This window comes from Bos grunniens, chromosome 16, assembly GCF_055505025.1.
Source record: "Bos grunniens cultivar Pamir isolate PY7600 chromosome 16, Bosgru_T2T1.0, whole genome shotgun sequence".
NCBI classification, from domain to species: Eukaryota; Metazoa; Chordata; class Mammalia; order Artiodactyla; family Bovidae; genus Bos; species Bos grunniens.
In genome coordinates this window covers 34,115,450-34,130,640 of record NC_141180.1, presented here as the reverse complement: position 1 = coordinate 34,130,640, position 15,191 = coordinate 34,115,450, and the positions used below count along the sequence as shown (strand labels likewise).

The 15,191-nt window shown below is 57.4% G+C and overlaps 1 protein-coding gene across 11 annotated transcripts in view; it reads right to left on the bottom strand.

The window, feature by feature from the left end:
• The window catches only part of ESPN (espin), a 34,186-nt gene extending 22,490 nt beyond the window's left edge, over window positions 1-11,696 (bottom strand). For all 11 annotated transcript variants that reach the window (XM_086344227.1, XM_086344229.1, XM_086344230.1 and 8 more), the window contains exons 1-2: window positions 11,217-11,696; window positions 7,542-7,735 (exon numbers count right to left, since the gene is read on the bottom strand). In XM_086344227.1, the coding sequence (XP_086200353.1) occupies window positions 7,542-7,735; window positions 11,217-11,510 (488 nt within the window). In that variant the 5' untranslated portion in view covers window positions 11,511-11,696. The remainder of the gene's footprint in view (window positions 1-7,541; window positions 7,736-11,216) is intronic.
• Between the last annotated feature and the right edge of the window lie 3,495 nt (window positions 11,697-15,191).

Sequence of the window (15,191 nt, the reverse complement as noted above, 5' to 3'; positions counted from 1 at the left end):
TCCAGCCCATCGAGTTCTGGCCATAATGGCGCCATGGGTGACCGGTCCAGTCCAAGCCCCTGCCCTTTGCCCTGGCTTCCACCCTGACTTTGCAGTTTGCAGGGCCGGACGTGTTCTTTACCTTCCCGGGCCTCAGTTTCCACATAGGACAAATCGGTATCACAGTTGTGGTCTCTTCATGCCTCTTGTGAGAGACAAAGGGGAAAGCCTTGGAAAATAGCAAGTTTTCTCCCAGGGAGGCAGGTCTTGGCTTCCTGGTACCGCTGCCCCAGTCTGACCTAACAACCCCCTCAGGCCCCCCGAGGCTTCAACACCATCACCTCCACACTACCAGCCTCATCTGCTGTCCCCTCCCGCTCCTGAACACCTGCTCCTCTTGGTACCAGGCCAGGTCTTCTCAGCCTCCTTGGCTGGGTAGGCCCTGGATGGCCACCTGACCTCCAAATGTTGGGGTGCTCCAAAACCTCCTTTCTAAACACACTCTGCTCCTGGTGAGGTCATCTATTTCCTGGGGTCAAAGGCCACCTGTACCTAGTGCCACTCATCTCTCCAGCTTGGACCTGGAGTACATGCGGCACCCACCTCAGTCCATTCAACCATCCGGGCACTGAGCAGTTTCTTGAAATTCACATGCTTTTTTCTTCTTTTTAATTAAAAAAATTTTTTTTGGCCATTCCCCATGTATTGTGGGATCTTAGTTCTCCAAGAAGGGATCAAACCCACCCCCTTGGCCATGAAAGCACAGAGTCCTGACCACTGGGAATTCACCCTTTACATGCTCTCCCATGGAGCAAATCTCTCCAGACTCCCTCACCCCACCCTTTTGGTCCCCATTTCGGTAAAGGACACCAGGCCACCCTCCCTTTAGTCCAAGCTCTAGGAGTCTTTGGAAACCCTTGACTTCTTTTATAAGTCTGAGTTTCCCTAGCAACCATCACATAAATCAAGAGGTATACTTTTCTTCCTCTTGGGAACAAAGATGATATGGACAGACTGTAACTATTAAGTCATCCTGGATGACACAAATGAATCATGGGATGCTTGGAAGGGTTTGCTGAAAATCTCCATCCAGGACTGGTGGCAGCTTCCTGCAACTGTTGCCATGAGGAACAAGGACCGAGCTGCCCATGGAGGCAGACCCCAGTCACAGAACAGTGTCTTCAGTATCCTCCCCACTGGCAATAATTTCTGCCCCCAGGGAGGTCTGGCAGGGGCTGATCTCCACCCGTTTTAGATCTGGGTGTGGGGTAAGGTCACTGGAACGGAAAGTCTTGGAGCCTTTGGCGGGGCTAGGTCTCTTATTCTCTGATCACACCTCTGCACTTATTTGAAATGATCCACAATCAGGACTGGCCTGGGGAAGAAACGCAGCCCTGATTTAAGGAAGATTCTAGAACAAACATCTTTACACCCAACCCATCAGCAAGCCTGGAATAAGCCTTCACTGGTCTGTAATTCTCCCAGACTTCCAGGCCCTCCTGGCTCACCATGAGGACAAGTGTGACCCCCCAGGGCCACTGCCCTGGCCAGTTCTACCTGCTATGCTCCCACGCCAGGTCTTGGCAGGGCAGGCCCTCTCCCACTCAGCTCTCACCTCCCCACAGAGGCCTTCCTGGGACTCCCCTGGAAGTCCAGTAGCTAAGACTCTGGATCCCGCATGCTACAACTAAGAGTTTGCCTGCTGCAACTAAAGATCTTGTGTGTTGTGACTTAAGACCCAACACAGCCAAATAAATAATTTAAAAAAGAAAGAGAGAAAAGCCTTCCTGGACTCCCTCATTTTAAAGAAATCTCTCAACCAGTGCCTTCAAACTACCATGGTCCACTTCACAGCACTTGTGACTCTTGAATTGTCTTGGCACATTTTTCATTCATCTCAGGGACACCCATTAGGAGGCTTCCACAGGCCAGGACGGGGCAAACAGTGAAGACAGCAGAGCTCTGCCCTCTTAAACCTGGGTCCACCAGGGCCACCAGGGCACCCAACGCACTGGTGCACGAGCAGGAGCATCTCTGTGTGTACACATGCTCTTGGTCTGGCCCCTTCTTTGACCCTGGGAGTGCCCCAAGTCGGCTCCATGAAGCCATGAGGACTCACTACATCCCCAGCATTAGCAGGGTAGGCACTTAGGCTACATTTGGGTGCTAGTTGTTGAGTGAGTAGACATGGGGGTGAGTGAGATGAGCAGCCGGGTCTGGAATTCTGTGATGCCTCCTCGTGTGTGGCCTCAGCTGGTCCATTTGCCCATGGACCCCGGGAGGCCTGGAGGGAGTTTCGTCTGAGGTCACAGGCAGTGAGCTGCAGGCAGGGCCGGACAAGACCTGGTGGATTCCAGACTCCTCCCTCCTTCGGTGAGTATTAATGAAGTGTCAGGCCCTTGGGATGCAGGATGGAGAGGAAGAGATGCTCTCATTACAGGGGGAGCCAGATGATAAGAGGACGCGCTAAGGTACACAGAGAGTAATGCCAAGTAGTGGGGAGAGTGAGGAAGACTGGTAGGGAGGGTGTATGTCTATGTCCTGGGGGCACGACAGTCTGAGGAAGGCGCAGGGAGCAAAGACTTGGAGGGGGAAGGGAGCAACCCTGGGCTCTCTGGGGAAGAGAAGGGGAATGACCCATTGCTGTTGTTCAGTCACTAAGTCATGTCCGACTCTTTGTGTCCCCATGGACTATAGCCCACCAGGCTCCTCTGTCCTTCACTATCTCCCGGAGTCTGCTCAAATTTGTGTCCATTGAGCAAAATGTGATCCACTGGAGAAAGAAATGGCAACCACTTCAGTATTCTTGAAGTGGGTTGACCTGAGCAAAGGCCAGAGGTCAGAGGGCACAGGCCTGCTGCAGAAGCAGTAAGGAAACCCGAGAAACAGAGCAGAGTTGGTGATTAGGGAGCAGCTGCAGGTGAGGTGTGGGGGGGTCCAGAGTGAGGAGGGCTTCTGGGCTGCTACAGGAAGTGGCTTTCTCTATCAGTGATGGAGAAGCCTGTGGCCTGACCAGGGATCTGATCTGTGGTCTCAAAGGTGGGTACAGGTAGACAGGAAGAGGGCAGAGAGGCCAACTTGCGCCTGGGTGCCATGACAGGCTTAGATCAGGAGTTGCCTATGGGCCATGATTCCATCAGGTCCCTCTTTTCTCAGAGCCTCCCCACCTGGGTCAGTGTCCCCAGTGTGCCAGTGTGGGCTCCCCCAGGCTCCGTTGCCCAGGGAATCTCAGCAAACACAAGGGCAGACCAGGGAGTGGTAATTGAGAGTGAACGCACCCCACTGCCTGTGGTAGAAACAGAAGCCTGTCAGGGAACAGCAGCCCCAGTCCCAGGCAAAGGCGCTCAGCCTTCTAAGGGGGAGCTGAGCCATAGGTCTGGGGCTCCCTAGTATGTGAGCAGCTGAGGCTTCTTGCTTGAGGCCAGGGCTGCCTGAACCTTCCAGCTGGACAGGGCTCCAGGAGCAGCCAGCTTCCACGAAACTCAGCACTATGGAAGGAAAACAGGCATCCCAGATGAACATGAAAGGCCCTGAGAGATTAACGCCCGGGCCAGGAGTGGGAAACTCAAGCTCCAATACTCTGGCCACCTTATGTGAAGAGCCGACTCATTTCCCTGATGCTGGGAAAGATTGAAAGCAAAAGGAGAAGGGGGTGGCAGAGGATGAGCTAGTTGGATGGCATCACCAACTCAGCGGACATGAGTTTGAGCAAGGAGATAGTGAAGGACAAGGAAGCCTGGCATGCTGCAGTTCATGGGGTTGCAAAGAGTCAGACATGACTGAACGACTGAACAACAGGAGTGGGAGACAGACCGAGAGGAGGTGCAGCTTGGTCAAGGCCACACAGGGAGCCAACGGGACCCCGGCCAGTCAGCTAGCCCCTCGGAGACACCATTTCTGATTCTACAGCCCCATGAGGCAAGGGCATTTGTTTGTTTGGTTCACTGATGTGCCCTGGGTACTTGGCCCAGAGCAGATGCTCAATAAATATGAGTTGGATGAGGGGACTCCCTTGGTGGTTCAGTAGCTAGGACTGAACGCAGTCCTAATGCAGGTGGGCTGGGTTCGAGCCCTGATAGGGGAACTAGATCCCACGTGCCACAACTAAGGGTTCACAAGCCACAACTAAAACATTGTGTGTACGGCAACTAAGACCCGGCGCAGCCAAATACACACATAAGTAAAAATAAATAAATATTTTTTAAAGGGAATACTTAAGGACTTCGGGAAGGTCATGTACACACTGCTATATTTAAAATGGATAACCAGCAAAGACCTATTGTACAGCACATGGAACTCTGCTCAATGTTACGTGCCAGCCTGGATAGGAGCAGTGGGGTTTGGGGGAGAATGGATACATGTATATGCATGGCTGACTCCTTTCGCTGTTCACCTGAAGCTACCACAACATTGTTAATCGGCTATACTCCAGTACAAAATGTTTTTGGTGTTTAAAAAAATTAAAATTAAATAAAAAATATAAGCCACTAGTTACACAAGTCTGTCTGTAAAATGGGCTGATTATAGAGTTACTGCCCAGGGTGAGGCTCAGACGGCTGCTTGGTGTCAGACCCCTGCAGGCACTCAGCAGGAGGGAGCTGGTCAGAAATCTTTGGGCAGACTGGTTTTCTGGCTCTCCATGACTGGTAGACCAGGGCAGGGCCCCAGGGGGGAAGACAAGGCCTGGAGCCCTACCTAACCCCCGCCACTCTCCCCAGCTTCGATTCTCAGGCCTAAGCATCCCAGCAGAGCCCAGGGCTCTCTTCTTGTTACTCAAGCCCCTGGCAAGCACACGGCTGAGGCAGAGGGAGCATGAGACAGTTCCTGGGCCCCAAGATGCTGCCGCCAGGATGGTCAAGAGCTCTGAGGGCTACCTGCTCCCCATCCCCTCTGTGGTCCCCCTCCATCAGACACTAGTGCCCTTGGCCAGGAGGGCTGACCCTCCTGACTCCATCTCCCTCAGACCCAGGGCCTGGGACAGCTCCGGCCCAGTTCCAGCCAGCCCCCATGCCAGCAGCTTAAGAACTCTTTCCCCAGGGGGCTCAGAGGGAAGGTCCCACGGGGCAGCAGCCGCTGAGGTCGCGGTGGCAATTCCTCTGCCTCTGGGAGGACTTGCCCAGTGGACCGGGATAGATTGGAGGAGGGGTGGTGGGTATGGGCCGTTCCTGCACTCTCCAGTCTTTCCCAGTGCCCCCAGGTGCAGCCCATCTTTGGCCAGGCCCTCCCCTGAGGCCTGCCAGCCCTCTTGCTCCTCTGCAGCTTGTCAGAGCAGCCATGGCTCATGGCTGCCCACAGCCTCCTGCACAGGATCAAGTTTCCCACTCAGTAGCAGCTCTTCCTCCCTCACCTGCCGCCAAGGAGAGCTGAGCCCTTGTGAATAATTCATAGAGTTTCACAGCAGGCTTATGAGAGCAGAGCCCAGGTGGCCTCCCCCAGAGCCAGGCTCCCTGGGTCCCCTGACTGCACCCTGCAGCCTGCCGCAGCCTGGGCCTCTGCCCCTCCCCAGCCTCTCACTCCCACCCTGGGGTCCCCGGCCTTGGGGAGCAGGAGTCTCTACCTCTGAGGTAGGGAGTGGGCGCCAGGCCCCAAGTCCTCCAGCCAGCAGGCCCCACCTCAATTCCCAGCCCCCTCCCCCTACCTGAGCCCAGCCTGACAGTCACACAAAAGTACCTCCTTATCAGCCAAGCCACACATCTCTGTGGGAACAGAGCCCCAGGCCTCTGTCCACTTCCCTGAGATTCATGGGGGGCTGGTGGCTCATCGGTGCAGGCCATCTGGCCAGAGAGAGGGTGCCAGGGCCCAATCACAGCCAGCCCCACTGCATGGCCTGGGAGGGCTCAGGGTCCCCCAGGCCCTGAGTGCCAGGGTTCCCCCAGCACAGCCTGAGCCTTCCTAAGGCTGCAACCCCAGCCCGTGGAGGCTTGTCCTAAGCCCCAGACTTCTCCATGAGGATGGGCCTGGGGGCCAGCCTAGGGCTTCACCCCCACCCCCATCAGCACTTCCGGGGTGGGGGCCAGAGGTCCTCAGTTCACACCACTGGAGCTAAGTTGGCATTGCCATCAAACTGGCTTCCTGGGACCCACCGTGTGCGATGGGGGAGGCTGGCAGGTGTGAGAGGATGAGCACAGCCTGTCTCTCCCCTCTCGGGACCTCCGTGTTGGGTGAGGGGGTGGGGTGAGAACCACCGAGGTGGGGACACACACAGGCGCAGTGCCCCAGTCCTTACCTGGGAGTCTATCAGGGAGTCTGGGACCAGCCCCCACGGGTGCTGACGGTTGCAGGGTGGGAGCCGACACCCAAGGGTGCCTGGGGCACTCCTCCTTGAAATCCCACTGATTTTGATGTGGCCCAGACCCTGGCTTGTCTGGAGGCGGAGGGTTCACTCCAAAGTGGTACCCAGTGGCTTCTGGTGGGGACGGCTGTGAGACCTTTGCCCCGCAAGGTGCACTTGCTGGTCTCCCATTAACCAAACCAGGGGCCCTTGCTTAGCAAGAACAAGCCAGGCCCAGCCATTCTGGGCCGAGCCTGGGGGCTTTCAGCTGCTCCACCTGCACACCATGTGCCTCTGCCCGAGGGGCTGCCCATTGGAGCCATCCTGCCACCCGGCTGTGGGGCCAGCCTGGCCTCCTGCCTGCTCCCTAGCGGCCAGTGGCCACCCCACCCCCTCTCATTCAGGGGTGAGGACAGGCCGTCCCACCTTATAGCTCTCAACCTGAGGCTGGGTTCTTTGTCTCCACTTATTTCCCAGGTGTCCCCTTGAACTGACTAAGGTCACCAGTCAGAGTTCCCACCTCAGGTCCCAGGGTCACTGGTGTCCCACTCCCTCTGGGTCTGGGTGGTATCCTCCCTGGAACCCCTGTTTCCCTCCAGGTACATCTAAGACCTGGCTCCCTCCTCCCCAGGAACTCCATGACTCCCAGGATCTACACTGAACCCCATTCTTCTGCACCCCCACCCCACCCTGGGGTGCACCCAGCCTATGGCTCAGCTGCTTTCTCCGACCAGCCACTTGCCCAGGGCCCCAGGGGGTTTGGGAGCCCTACCCCCCGGTTAGTGGGAATGAGCTGCTGGCCACAGGGGAGGACAAGCTGCTCTGTGACAGGCCAGGAGACAGGGCGAGGGTCTGGGCAAGGGGCTACTTCCCTTCACTCTGGATAGCAGCCGTGGCTCCTCCTTATTGACTAGAGTCTAGGAGCTGCTAGGCGTCATCTCTATGCCCCATTTAGATCCGTCTTGCAAATTAACCCAGGCCAGAGCTAGAGGGCTGCCTGCTGCAGGCTGGTAAGGATCCTGGGGAGGGGAAGTGGTCTGTGTGGCCATCTCCAGAGCTGGGGTGGGCTGGGGAAGATCTGCCTGCAGGGCTCGAGGCTTGTGGCTGTGGGCAGCCCACCAGGAGGGGAGAATTGTCAGCTTGTATAGGCACGGTCTCTGGCCAGGCCCCTGGCCATGGGATGGCCCAGAAGCAGTCATTCCCCTGGCATGCTGGAGAGGGAGACAACCTCAGGTATCCCCCAGAGCCCCCGCCAGCCCACCCAGAGCCCCCTGGAGAAGAGGGTCCTTACTCAGGGTGGGACCTGACGAGAAGCCTCAGGGAGGGGAAGTCTCCTTTGGCGGCGGCATAGTGAACAGGCAGGGCGCCTGTGTCTGTGGCCATGGTGGGGTTCCCACCGCCGTGACGCAGCAGCCAGTTCACCACCTCGGGGTGGCCAAAGCGGGCAGCCAGATGCAGGACTGTGGCACCAGAATTGTCTCTGTCCTGTGGGAGGAGACCTTGTTAGTCCTGAGCCTGGTCCTGCCTCGCTCAGACCACTTCCTGCACCCCACCAGCCACCAGGGCCACTCTGTCCTCCGGCGCCTGACTGGCCCCCTCTGAATCTCAGTCCTCAGTGCAGCACCATGCCTTGCATGCTGGGCTCTCAGGACATGGCGCCTGTCATTGTCCCAGCAGGAGTGCCTGTCTGTCACCCAGATGCTCAGGGAATACCCAAAGGAGTCACTGGGTCAGGAAGGGTGGCTACTGGGCCTGCTCTCAGGGTGAGGAGGTACTCCCTGCACCTAACCCTGCCCCCTCCCTCGCCCCCCCTCCCCCTCCCCAAGTATCCCATAAAAAGAGGCCTCCAGGTTGATGTACCTCCAACACCCCAACCTCAGTGCAGAGAGCCGCCCACCCCAGCAGACTCCCTGCTCCCAGCCCCCAGGGAACAGGCTGTGTCCCTGTGGAGGAGGAAGCCTCTGGCTACTGGTGGGCAGGACCCAGGCAGTTAGCCAGTGGTGGTAGGTGTGGGCTAGAGGCAGCCCCGGGGAAGGGCTTGAGCAAGATCCCCTCTCAGGCACTCCAAAGGAGACAGGCCAATGCTTTGGGCCCTGGAGTGCCGATAGCATCTTCTGTGAACATCCAGGTGTGTGTGTCTGTCATGGGAGAGGGTATGTGACCTGCAGGCCAAGGTGGGGAGACACTGAGAACCCAGATGTCTGGACTCAGAGGCTCGGAGTTTGGGACAGTGGGCATCGGATCTGGAACAGAACGAGCTCCCAGCACCAAGCACGTGGGATGCGGGAGAGGTAGGCAGGGAGCCTGGCAGGGTCATGGGGAGGGGGGTGGGGCAGTGGTGGAGGCGGGCACTGTGGGAACAGGTGTGGCTGAGGCTGCGGGAACTGGAGAGACCCTGAGCTTAAAGAAGGTGCATCTCAGTCACAGGAGAACTGCTGAGGCTCCTCTAAGTGAAGAAGTGTTGGTTGCTTCAGTCGTGTCCAACTCTTTGCAATCCCATGGACTGTAGCCCGCCAGGTCCCTCTGTTCATGGGATTCTCCAGGCAAGAATACTGGAGTGGGTTGTTAGTCCTGTCTCCAGGGGATCTTCCTGAACCAGGGATCGAACCCAGGTCTCCTGTACTGCAGGCAGAATTTTTTACTATCTGAGCCACCAGGGAAGCCTCTAAGAAATGTGGGAAGTGAGGGGGCAAGGGAACAGGGCCCAGGGGCACGGTGGGGAGGTCACAGTCAGACTGGGGTGGAGGACAAACAGACTGGCTGATGGGCTAGAACACAGGCAGAGAGGAAGGGGAGGCAGAGAAACAGCCCACAGGAGGCAGAGGATGATGCTGAGAGGCCTCTGTGTGCGGAATGCCCGCGGAGGACCAGAAGACTGGTTTAGTCTGTCCTCCTGAGCCCAGCAGCTTCCCTCATGGCTCAAATAGTACTAAGACTCTGCCTGCAATGCAGGAGACCCGGGTTTGATCCCTGGGAGTGGAAGATCCCCTCGAGAAGGAAATAGCAACCCACTCAAGTATTCTTGTCTGGAGAATCCCCTGGACAGAGGAGCCTGGAGGCTACAGTGCATGCGACCATGGGATTGCAAAGAGTCATACACAACTGAATGACTAACATACTTCCTGAGCCCAGCTGACAAAACTGGCTAGAAGTGACCTGGACAGGCCCACAGTGAAATATGCCCTGCACTCCAGCTCTTGAGAAAAACCCTCCTTCCCATTGGGCCTGGGGACAGTGGGCCTGAGGCTCCAGGGGATCCTGATGGCTCTGGGCCCCTGGGTGGGGGTGGAGAGGGAGGCCCCAGGAAGGAGAGGATCACAGGCCTGTGACCTGTCCCCAAGGTCTCAACAGCTCCAGAGGCCCCAGAAGCCTCACGTGCTGTGGCCTGCACCCTAAAGCTGCTTATCTCCCCAGGCTGAGCAGGGCCTGGGATCGAGGTCATCCTCCCCTACATACACACTTCCGCCCCCAGCACCCAAGCTGGCTGGGGCTAGAGGGCGGGGGACTTGATAAGCTGGGCACAAGGCCACCTGCTCCTCTACCTCCTCTCTAGCGGCTGGGGAGGCTTCCGGTCAAAGCTGGACACCCAAATCGGGGAGGCATGCCACCTCCCAAAAGGATGGGGAGGCACCACATGCCAGGAACTCCTGATAACGGAGCTGGCCCAGAGATAAGGGACCTGGCCATCTTCCAGGAAGGGTGGGATGGGGGGCCTTGCCATCCTGAGGCTAAAAGGCGGGGGGAATGGGACCTGGCTATCCCTACGGCCCAGCCAGTTAGCTCAGAGTTGCCCCTGCCTCCTCTACTACATCCAGTTAATACAGTGGTCTCTTGCTAAGAGGAAAATGAGTTCTGTCCCTCCATCCTTGGCTTTCTCCTACAACCATAGGATCCTGCAAGTTCTGAACCCAGCCTACGATCCTACAGGACCTGGCCCTGCTGGCTTCTCCCTGCCTCATCCCACTTCAGACATGCTCACCTCTTTGCTGTCCCCGTCACAGGACAGAATGTGTCCCCCTCAGGGCTTCGTACTTCCTGCTCCTTGTGCTCAGAATTCTCTGGTCATCACCTGGCCACTTCTTACCCATCAGCCAAAACTTCCTTCAGAGGTCACTCCTCGGGGGGGCCTTCTCTGGCCACCTTGCCCAAGCAGCTGCCTGATGCTCCCCCCATATGGCCTAGCAGTACCTGGTGGTACCTGGCTTACTCTCTGGCCTGTGTGTTTGCTGTTCAGTGTCCTGATGGACTGGCAGTTCCAGGGGATCCGGAGCACACCTGGACCCCAGGTCTAGACCCTGCTGGATGCTCTGTTTCTGGCAGGACTGAGCAGGAAAGCTACGCACCAGACCTGAGCTGCCTCTTTTCATCCCACTCAGGAGAGGCCAGACTGGCTGATACCAGCCCGGTGGCCGCTGAGTGAGACCAGGTGGGGTCTCAGGCAGGAAGACTCAGGCTAAGCTGAAGAAGCTGGGAGGTGGGAAGGTGCTGATGTCCTGGGATCAGCTCAAATCCTGGGAAGGACCCCATTTACCAACTCCCCCCCTCCTTAGGGACACATGCAACTCAGCCTGGGGTGGGCTGCAAGATTTTGTGCACCACCCTTCCCAGACCTGATCCTGAAGGACATGGGCTTCTGACTCCAGGCCCTCCGTTCCCCCCGCCCACTCTCTCCCTGGATCAGTGAGTTTCCCACACCCTCACCTTAAATGCTATCCTGGTCGAGCCCAACTCCATTCCGGTTTCTCACCTGGTAATCTAGGTGGTGGCGAGGGCTTGCCAGAGCATCTGCTCGGGTACTCTCAACCCAGGAGCCCACCCTGTCCCGAGTCCTTTGGAGGGAACTCCAAATCAGGCTTGGCTCCGCGGTGCCCCAAACCATCCACCCTTGAGCCACGAGGGCTCCAGGCCAGAACTCCTTCCTGGGGAGGAAGCCCCCTCGGGGGCCCAGTGAGCGGCGCAAACTCACATGCACTCCGCAGCCTCCCTGTGAGAGCAGCAACTGCAGGCAGGCGAGGTGGCCGGTGGCGGCGGCGTCGTGGGCCGGCGTGGCGCCGTTGCGCGCGCGGGCCGCAGCGGGCAGACCGGCCTCCTCCACCAGGAAGCGCAGACAGTGCAACTTGCCGGCGCGGGCAGCGTGGTGCACTGGCAGCGCGTCCAGCGGGTCGCGCAGCGAGGGCCCCAGCAGGCGGGCGGCGTGCAGGGACCTCAGCACGTCCAGGTCGCCCTGGCGCGCCGCCTGCATCGCCTGCTCCAGGGCCATGGTGCCGCCTGCGGCGCCGCGACCCGGGCTCAGCGCGTCCCCCGAGGCGCCATACGCCCTTCCTCGGGCACAGGGAGAGCCGGCGGCCGGGCCGTCGGGGCCTGCGAGTCGGGAGGCGGAGCGGCTGCCGGCCCGGCCTCTGTCCCGCGTTGCCCAGCCGGCTCAGCTCGGCCTCCGCCGCGCTCTGGGGCAGGGGGCACCCGCGGCGCCCGGCTTAAGGCTCGGGCCTGCCCCCTCCCCCGCCCCGCCCCCGCCCCGCCCCCGACTCCGCCTCCGCTCCGAGCGCTGGACTGCAGCCACAGGGGCGGTGCGCCCAGGGACTTCTCTCCTAATTTATTATACTCCGGTCAGAACGGAGACCCCAGAGGGTGATCAGACTGGGTTCGAATTCGAGAGCAGTCCAGAGCGTCCAGACGAACCCATTCATCAATCCCGTGCCAGTTGGAGGCGCTGGGGACGCAAGCCAGCAAACAGTGACCGTGTGATCAGAACAGGAAAACGGGGAGCTAGGGAGTGAGTTGTGGAGGCTACGTGGGCAGCCGGGGAAGGGCCCTCTGGGAAGGGGCGGTGGGCTGGGCTTTATTCGAAGGCGCACAGAAGAAAGCCCCAGGCCTGAGAGACTTGGGGAGCAAGGGCCACGCACCAGGAACCGGCCTAACAAGTCCTTAAGGGGTTCTGGGTCTATGCCTTGGAGGGTGGGACGGGTGCTGGGCCCTCAGCCTTTCTGGGTCCCCTAGACCCCAATAACTGTCCTCAGATTTCATATTTCCCGAGGAAGGGTGAGAAAGAAGGGGAAAAAGACAGGAAGGCCTGGTGTACTCTGGTTTCTGGTCCTAGAGACCCTGGGCTCAGAGAGCGCCCAGAGGTACCCTCCGGGGTGGGGGAGTCAACTGTGAGCTTGGGGCCCTGAGGCTGCCAAATAAAGAGAGACAGAGAAGCAGGCTGCAAGGGCTGGGGAGCGGGAGGGGGCGGGCACAGGGGAGGCACTCCAGAGCAGTCATCTGGGGAGCAGGCCTGGGACCCCTCCGCAAGGGTGCAGGATGGCCCTGGGAGGGCAGTGGGCCAGAAGAGCACACTTGCACCAATCTGCCTGACTGCCTGGCCAGAAGCCCTTCGTGGGAGCTGGAGGGAGGCCCCGTGGGCTGGACAGGAGAAAGAACTGCTGGAAGACGGGCTGTGTAGCTGTAAGAACTCAGTCAGCACACCCAGTGACCTTGAAACATCCGGTGTCCTTCCTCCCGATGGGAGTGGCTCTTCCTCACCACCTCCCCACTGGAGCCCTGCGAGTGCTCTGCCAGGGGCTGCTTTACCCAATGGCTAGTGGGACAGGCACAGGATGGTGCTGGAAATGCCTAGAGTGAAGTGTGTGTGTATGTGTGTGTTTTAGTTGCTCAATTGTGTCCAACTCTTTGTGACCCCATGGACTGCACCACGCCAGGCTTCCCTGTCTATCACCAACCCCCAAAGCTTGCTCAAGCTCATGTCCATTGCGTTGATGATGCCATCCAACCATCTCATCCTCTGTCGTCCCTTTCTCCTACTGCCTTCAATCTTTCCCAGCATCAGGGTCTTTTCCAGTGAGTCAGTTCTTCTCATCAGGTGGCCAAAGTATTGGAGCTTCAGCTTCAGCATCAGTCCTAATGAATATTCAGGACTGATTTCCTTCAGAATGGACTGGTTGGATCTCTTTGCAGTCCAAGGGATTCTCAAGAGTCTTCTCCAATACCACAGTTCAAAAGCATCAGTTCTTCGGTGCTCAGTTTTCTTTATGGTCCAACTCTCACATCTGTACATGACTACTGGAAAAGCCATAGCTTTGACTAGACAGACCTTTGTGGACAAAGTCAAGTCTGCTTTTTAATAGAACAGTGGGTGTCCAATTACCTGGGGCCACCACTAAGTGGCGCCACATGCAGTGGACTTGGAGTGTCATGAGATTAGTCGCTCAGTCCTGTCCAACTCTTCGCAATCCTATGGACTGTAGCCCAGCAGGCTCCTCTGTCCGTGGGGATTCTCCAGGCAAGAATACTGGAGTGGGTTTCCATGCCCTCTTCCGGGGCATATTCCCAACCCAGGGATCAAACCCAGGTCTCCTGCCTTGCAGGAGGATTCTTTTCCATCTGAGCCACAAGGTACCCTCCTAAACTGGATCTTCTGGGCCTCAGTGGCTATATGGGTTTCTAGCCACTACCACCACACCAACCCATCTCACTCCCCCATGGGACCTGTGACTGCTGGGGTCTAGGACCCTTACCCAGTGGTTTTCAGACCAGGGGAGGGAAGAGTCTTAGCCTGGCAGCGTCAGCGATTCAGCTGACACTTGGTGCCTGCTAGAGCAGCCCTCCTACAGCCTACATAGTGGCAAGTGTACCCTGAGTGTTAGGGGTACTTTGAGGACAAAGAACTAAAGTGGCTTCTCTTTTCTGGGGGGTGGTACACCACACGGCATGTAGGATCTTCCCCAACCAGGGAACGAACTCATGCCCCCTGCATTGAGAACACAGAGTATTAACCACTAGATCACCAGTGAAGCCTGTAAAATAGCTTATCTTGAAGGCCCCTCCCTGTGCTTTCTCCATTAAAAAAAAAATCCCTGCAATTCTTATCCTTTCTTCCAAGGGGCCCCTCATTCCTGGACACTCTCATGTATCACATGGTTTTATCATTCTGGGGATCAGATCACAGTGATGTGCTCCTGTTATGACACTGATCAAGGCAGAAGAGCTGTCCCTCCCACTGCCCATAAGGACACCTCCATAGGAGTCACCTGTGAGCACCCATCCTTGCTGACCGTCTTCTCAGACTCCTTTCTGAGGATGCCACTCAAAGTCAGGCTGAGATACAGGCCTTCTCTGTCCTTTTTGGGCTGCACTGTGTCCACTGGATCCTCCCAAGCATCTCTAGAGAGCCCATAACCAGCAAGAACACAGTTTTGGAAGACCTAACACTTACCAGGCATCATGCCAAGCTTCATCTGCATATTTAATCCCACAGGGATGCTATGAGAGAGGCACAACACTACCCCCATTTCACAGCTGAGAAAGCAGGCACATGGAGGTTCTTTTTGTTTTGCTTATTGCTTTGGTTTTTAACTTAATTGTAATTTTTTAATTTATATTTGGCTGCAGTGGGTCTTTGTTGTGGCACACAGACTTTCTCCAGTTGTGGTGCACTGACTTCTCATTGCCATGGCTTCTCTTGTTGCAGAACACAGGCACTAGGAGCATGGGCTTCAGTAGATGTGACACACGGGCTTACCTGCTCCATGGCATGCAGGATCTTCCAGGACCAGGGACTGAACCCATATCCCCTGTGTTGGCGGATGGATTCTTTCCACTGGACCACCAGGGAAGTCCTGGTTTTGCTTTTTATTTTATCTTGCCCGAGATGACACAAATAGTAAGGGGCAAAGCTCAGAGGCAGATGCTCCTGTGCCTTTCCTTCTTCCCTCTGCCCCTGAAGTTCCCTCTGCCCAGAGCACCTCCAGTGTCCCCCGCCCTCCAGATATCAGTTTAGGGGCTCCCTCCTCCACCTGGAGATTCTTCTGCTGGGGTCAGGCATCTGCCCATCCCAGTTACGTGGAAAACAGCTGTTCAGACCCATCTCCCCACTCAAGGGCAAGGAGCCAGGTGAAATGTGTCCCCGCTGAACCCTAAGTGGTCTCAGCTTCCTTAAAGCCTG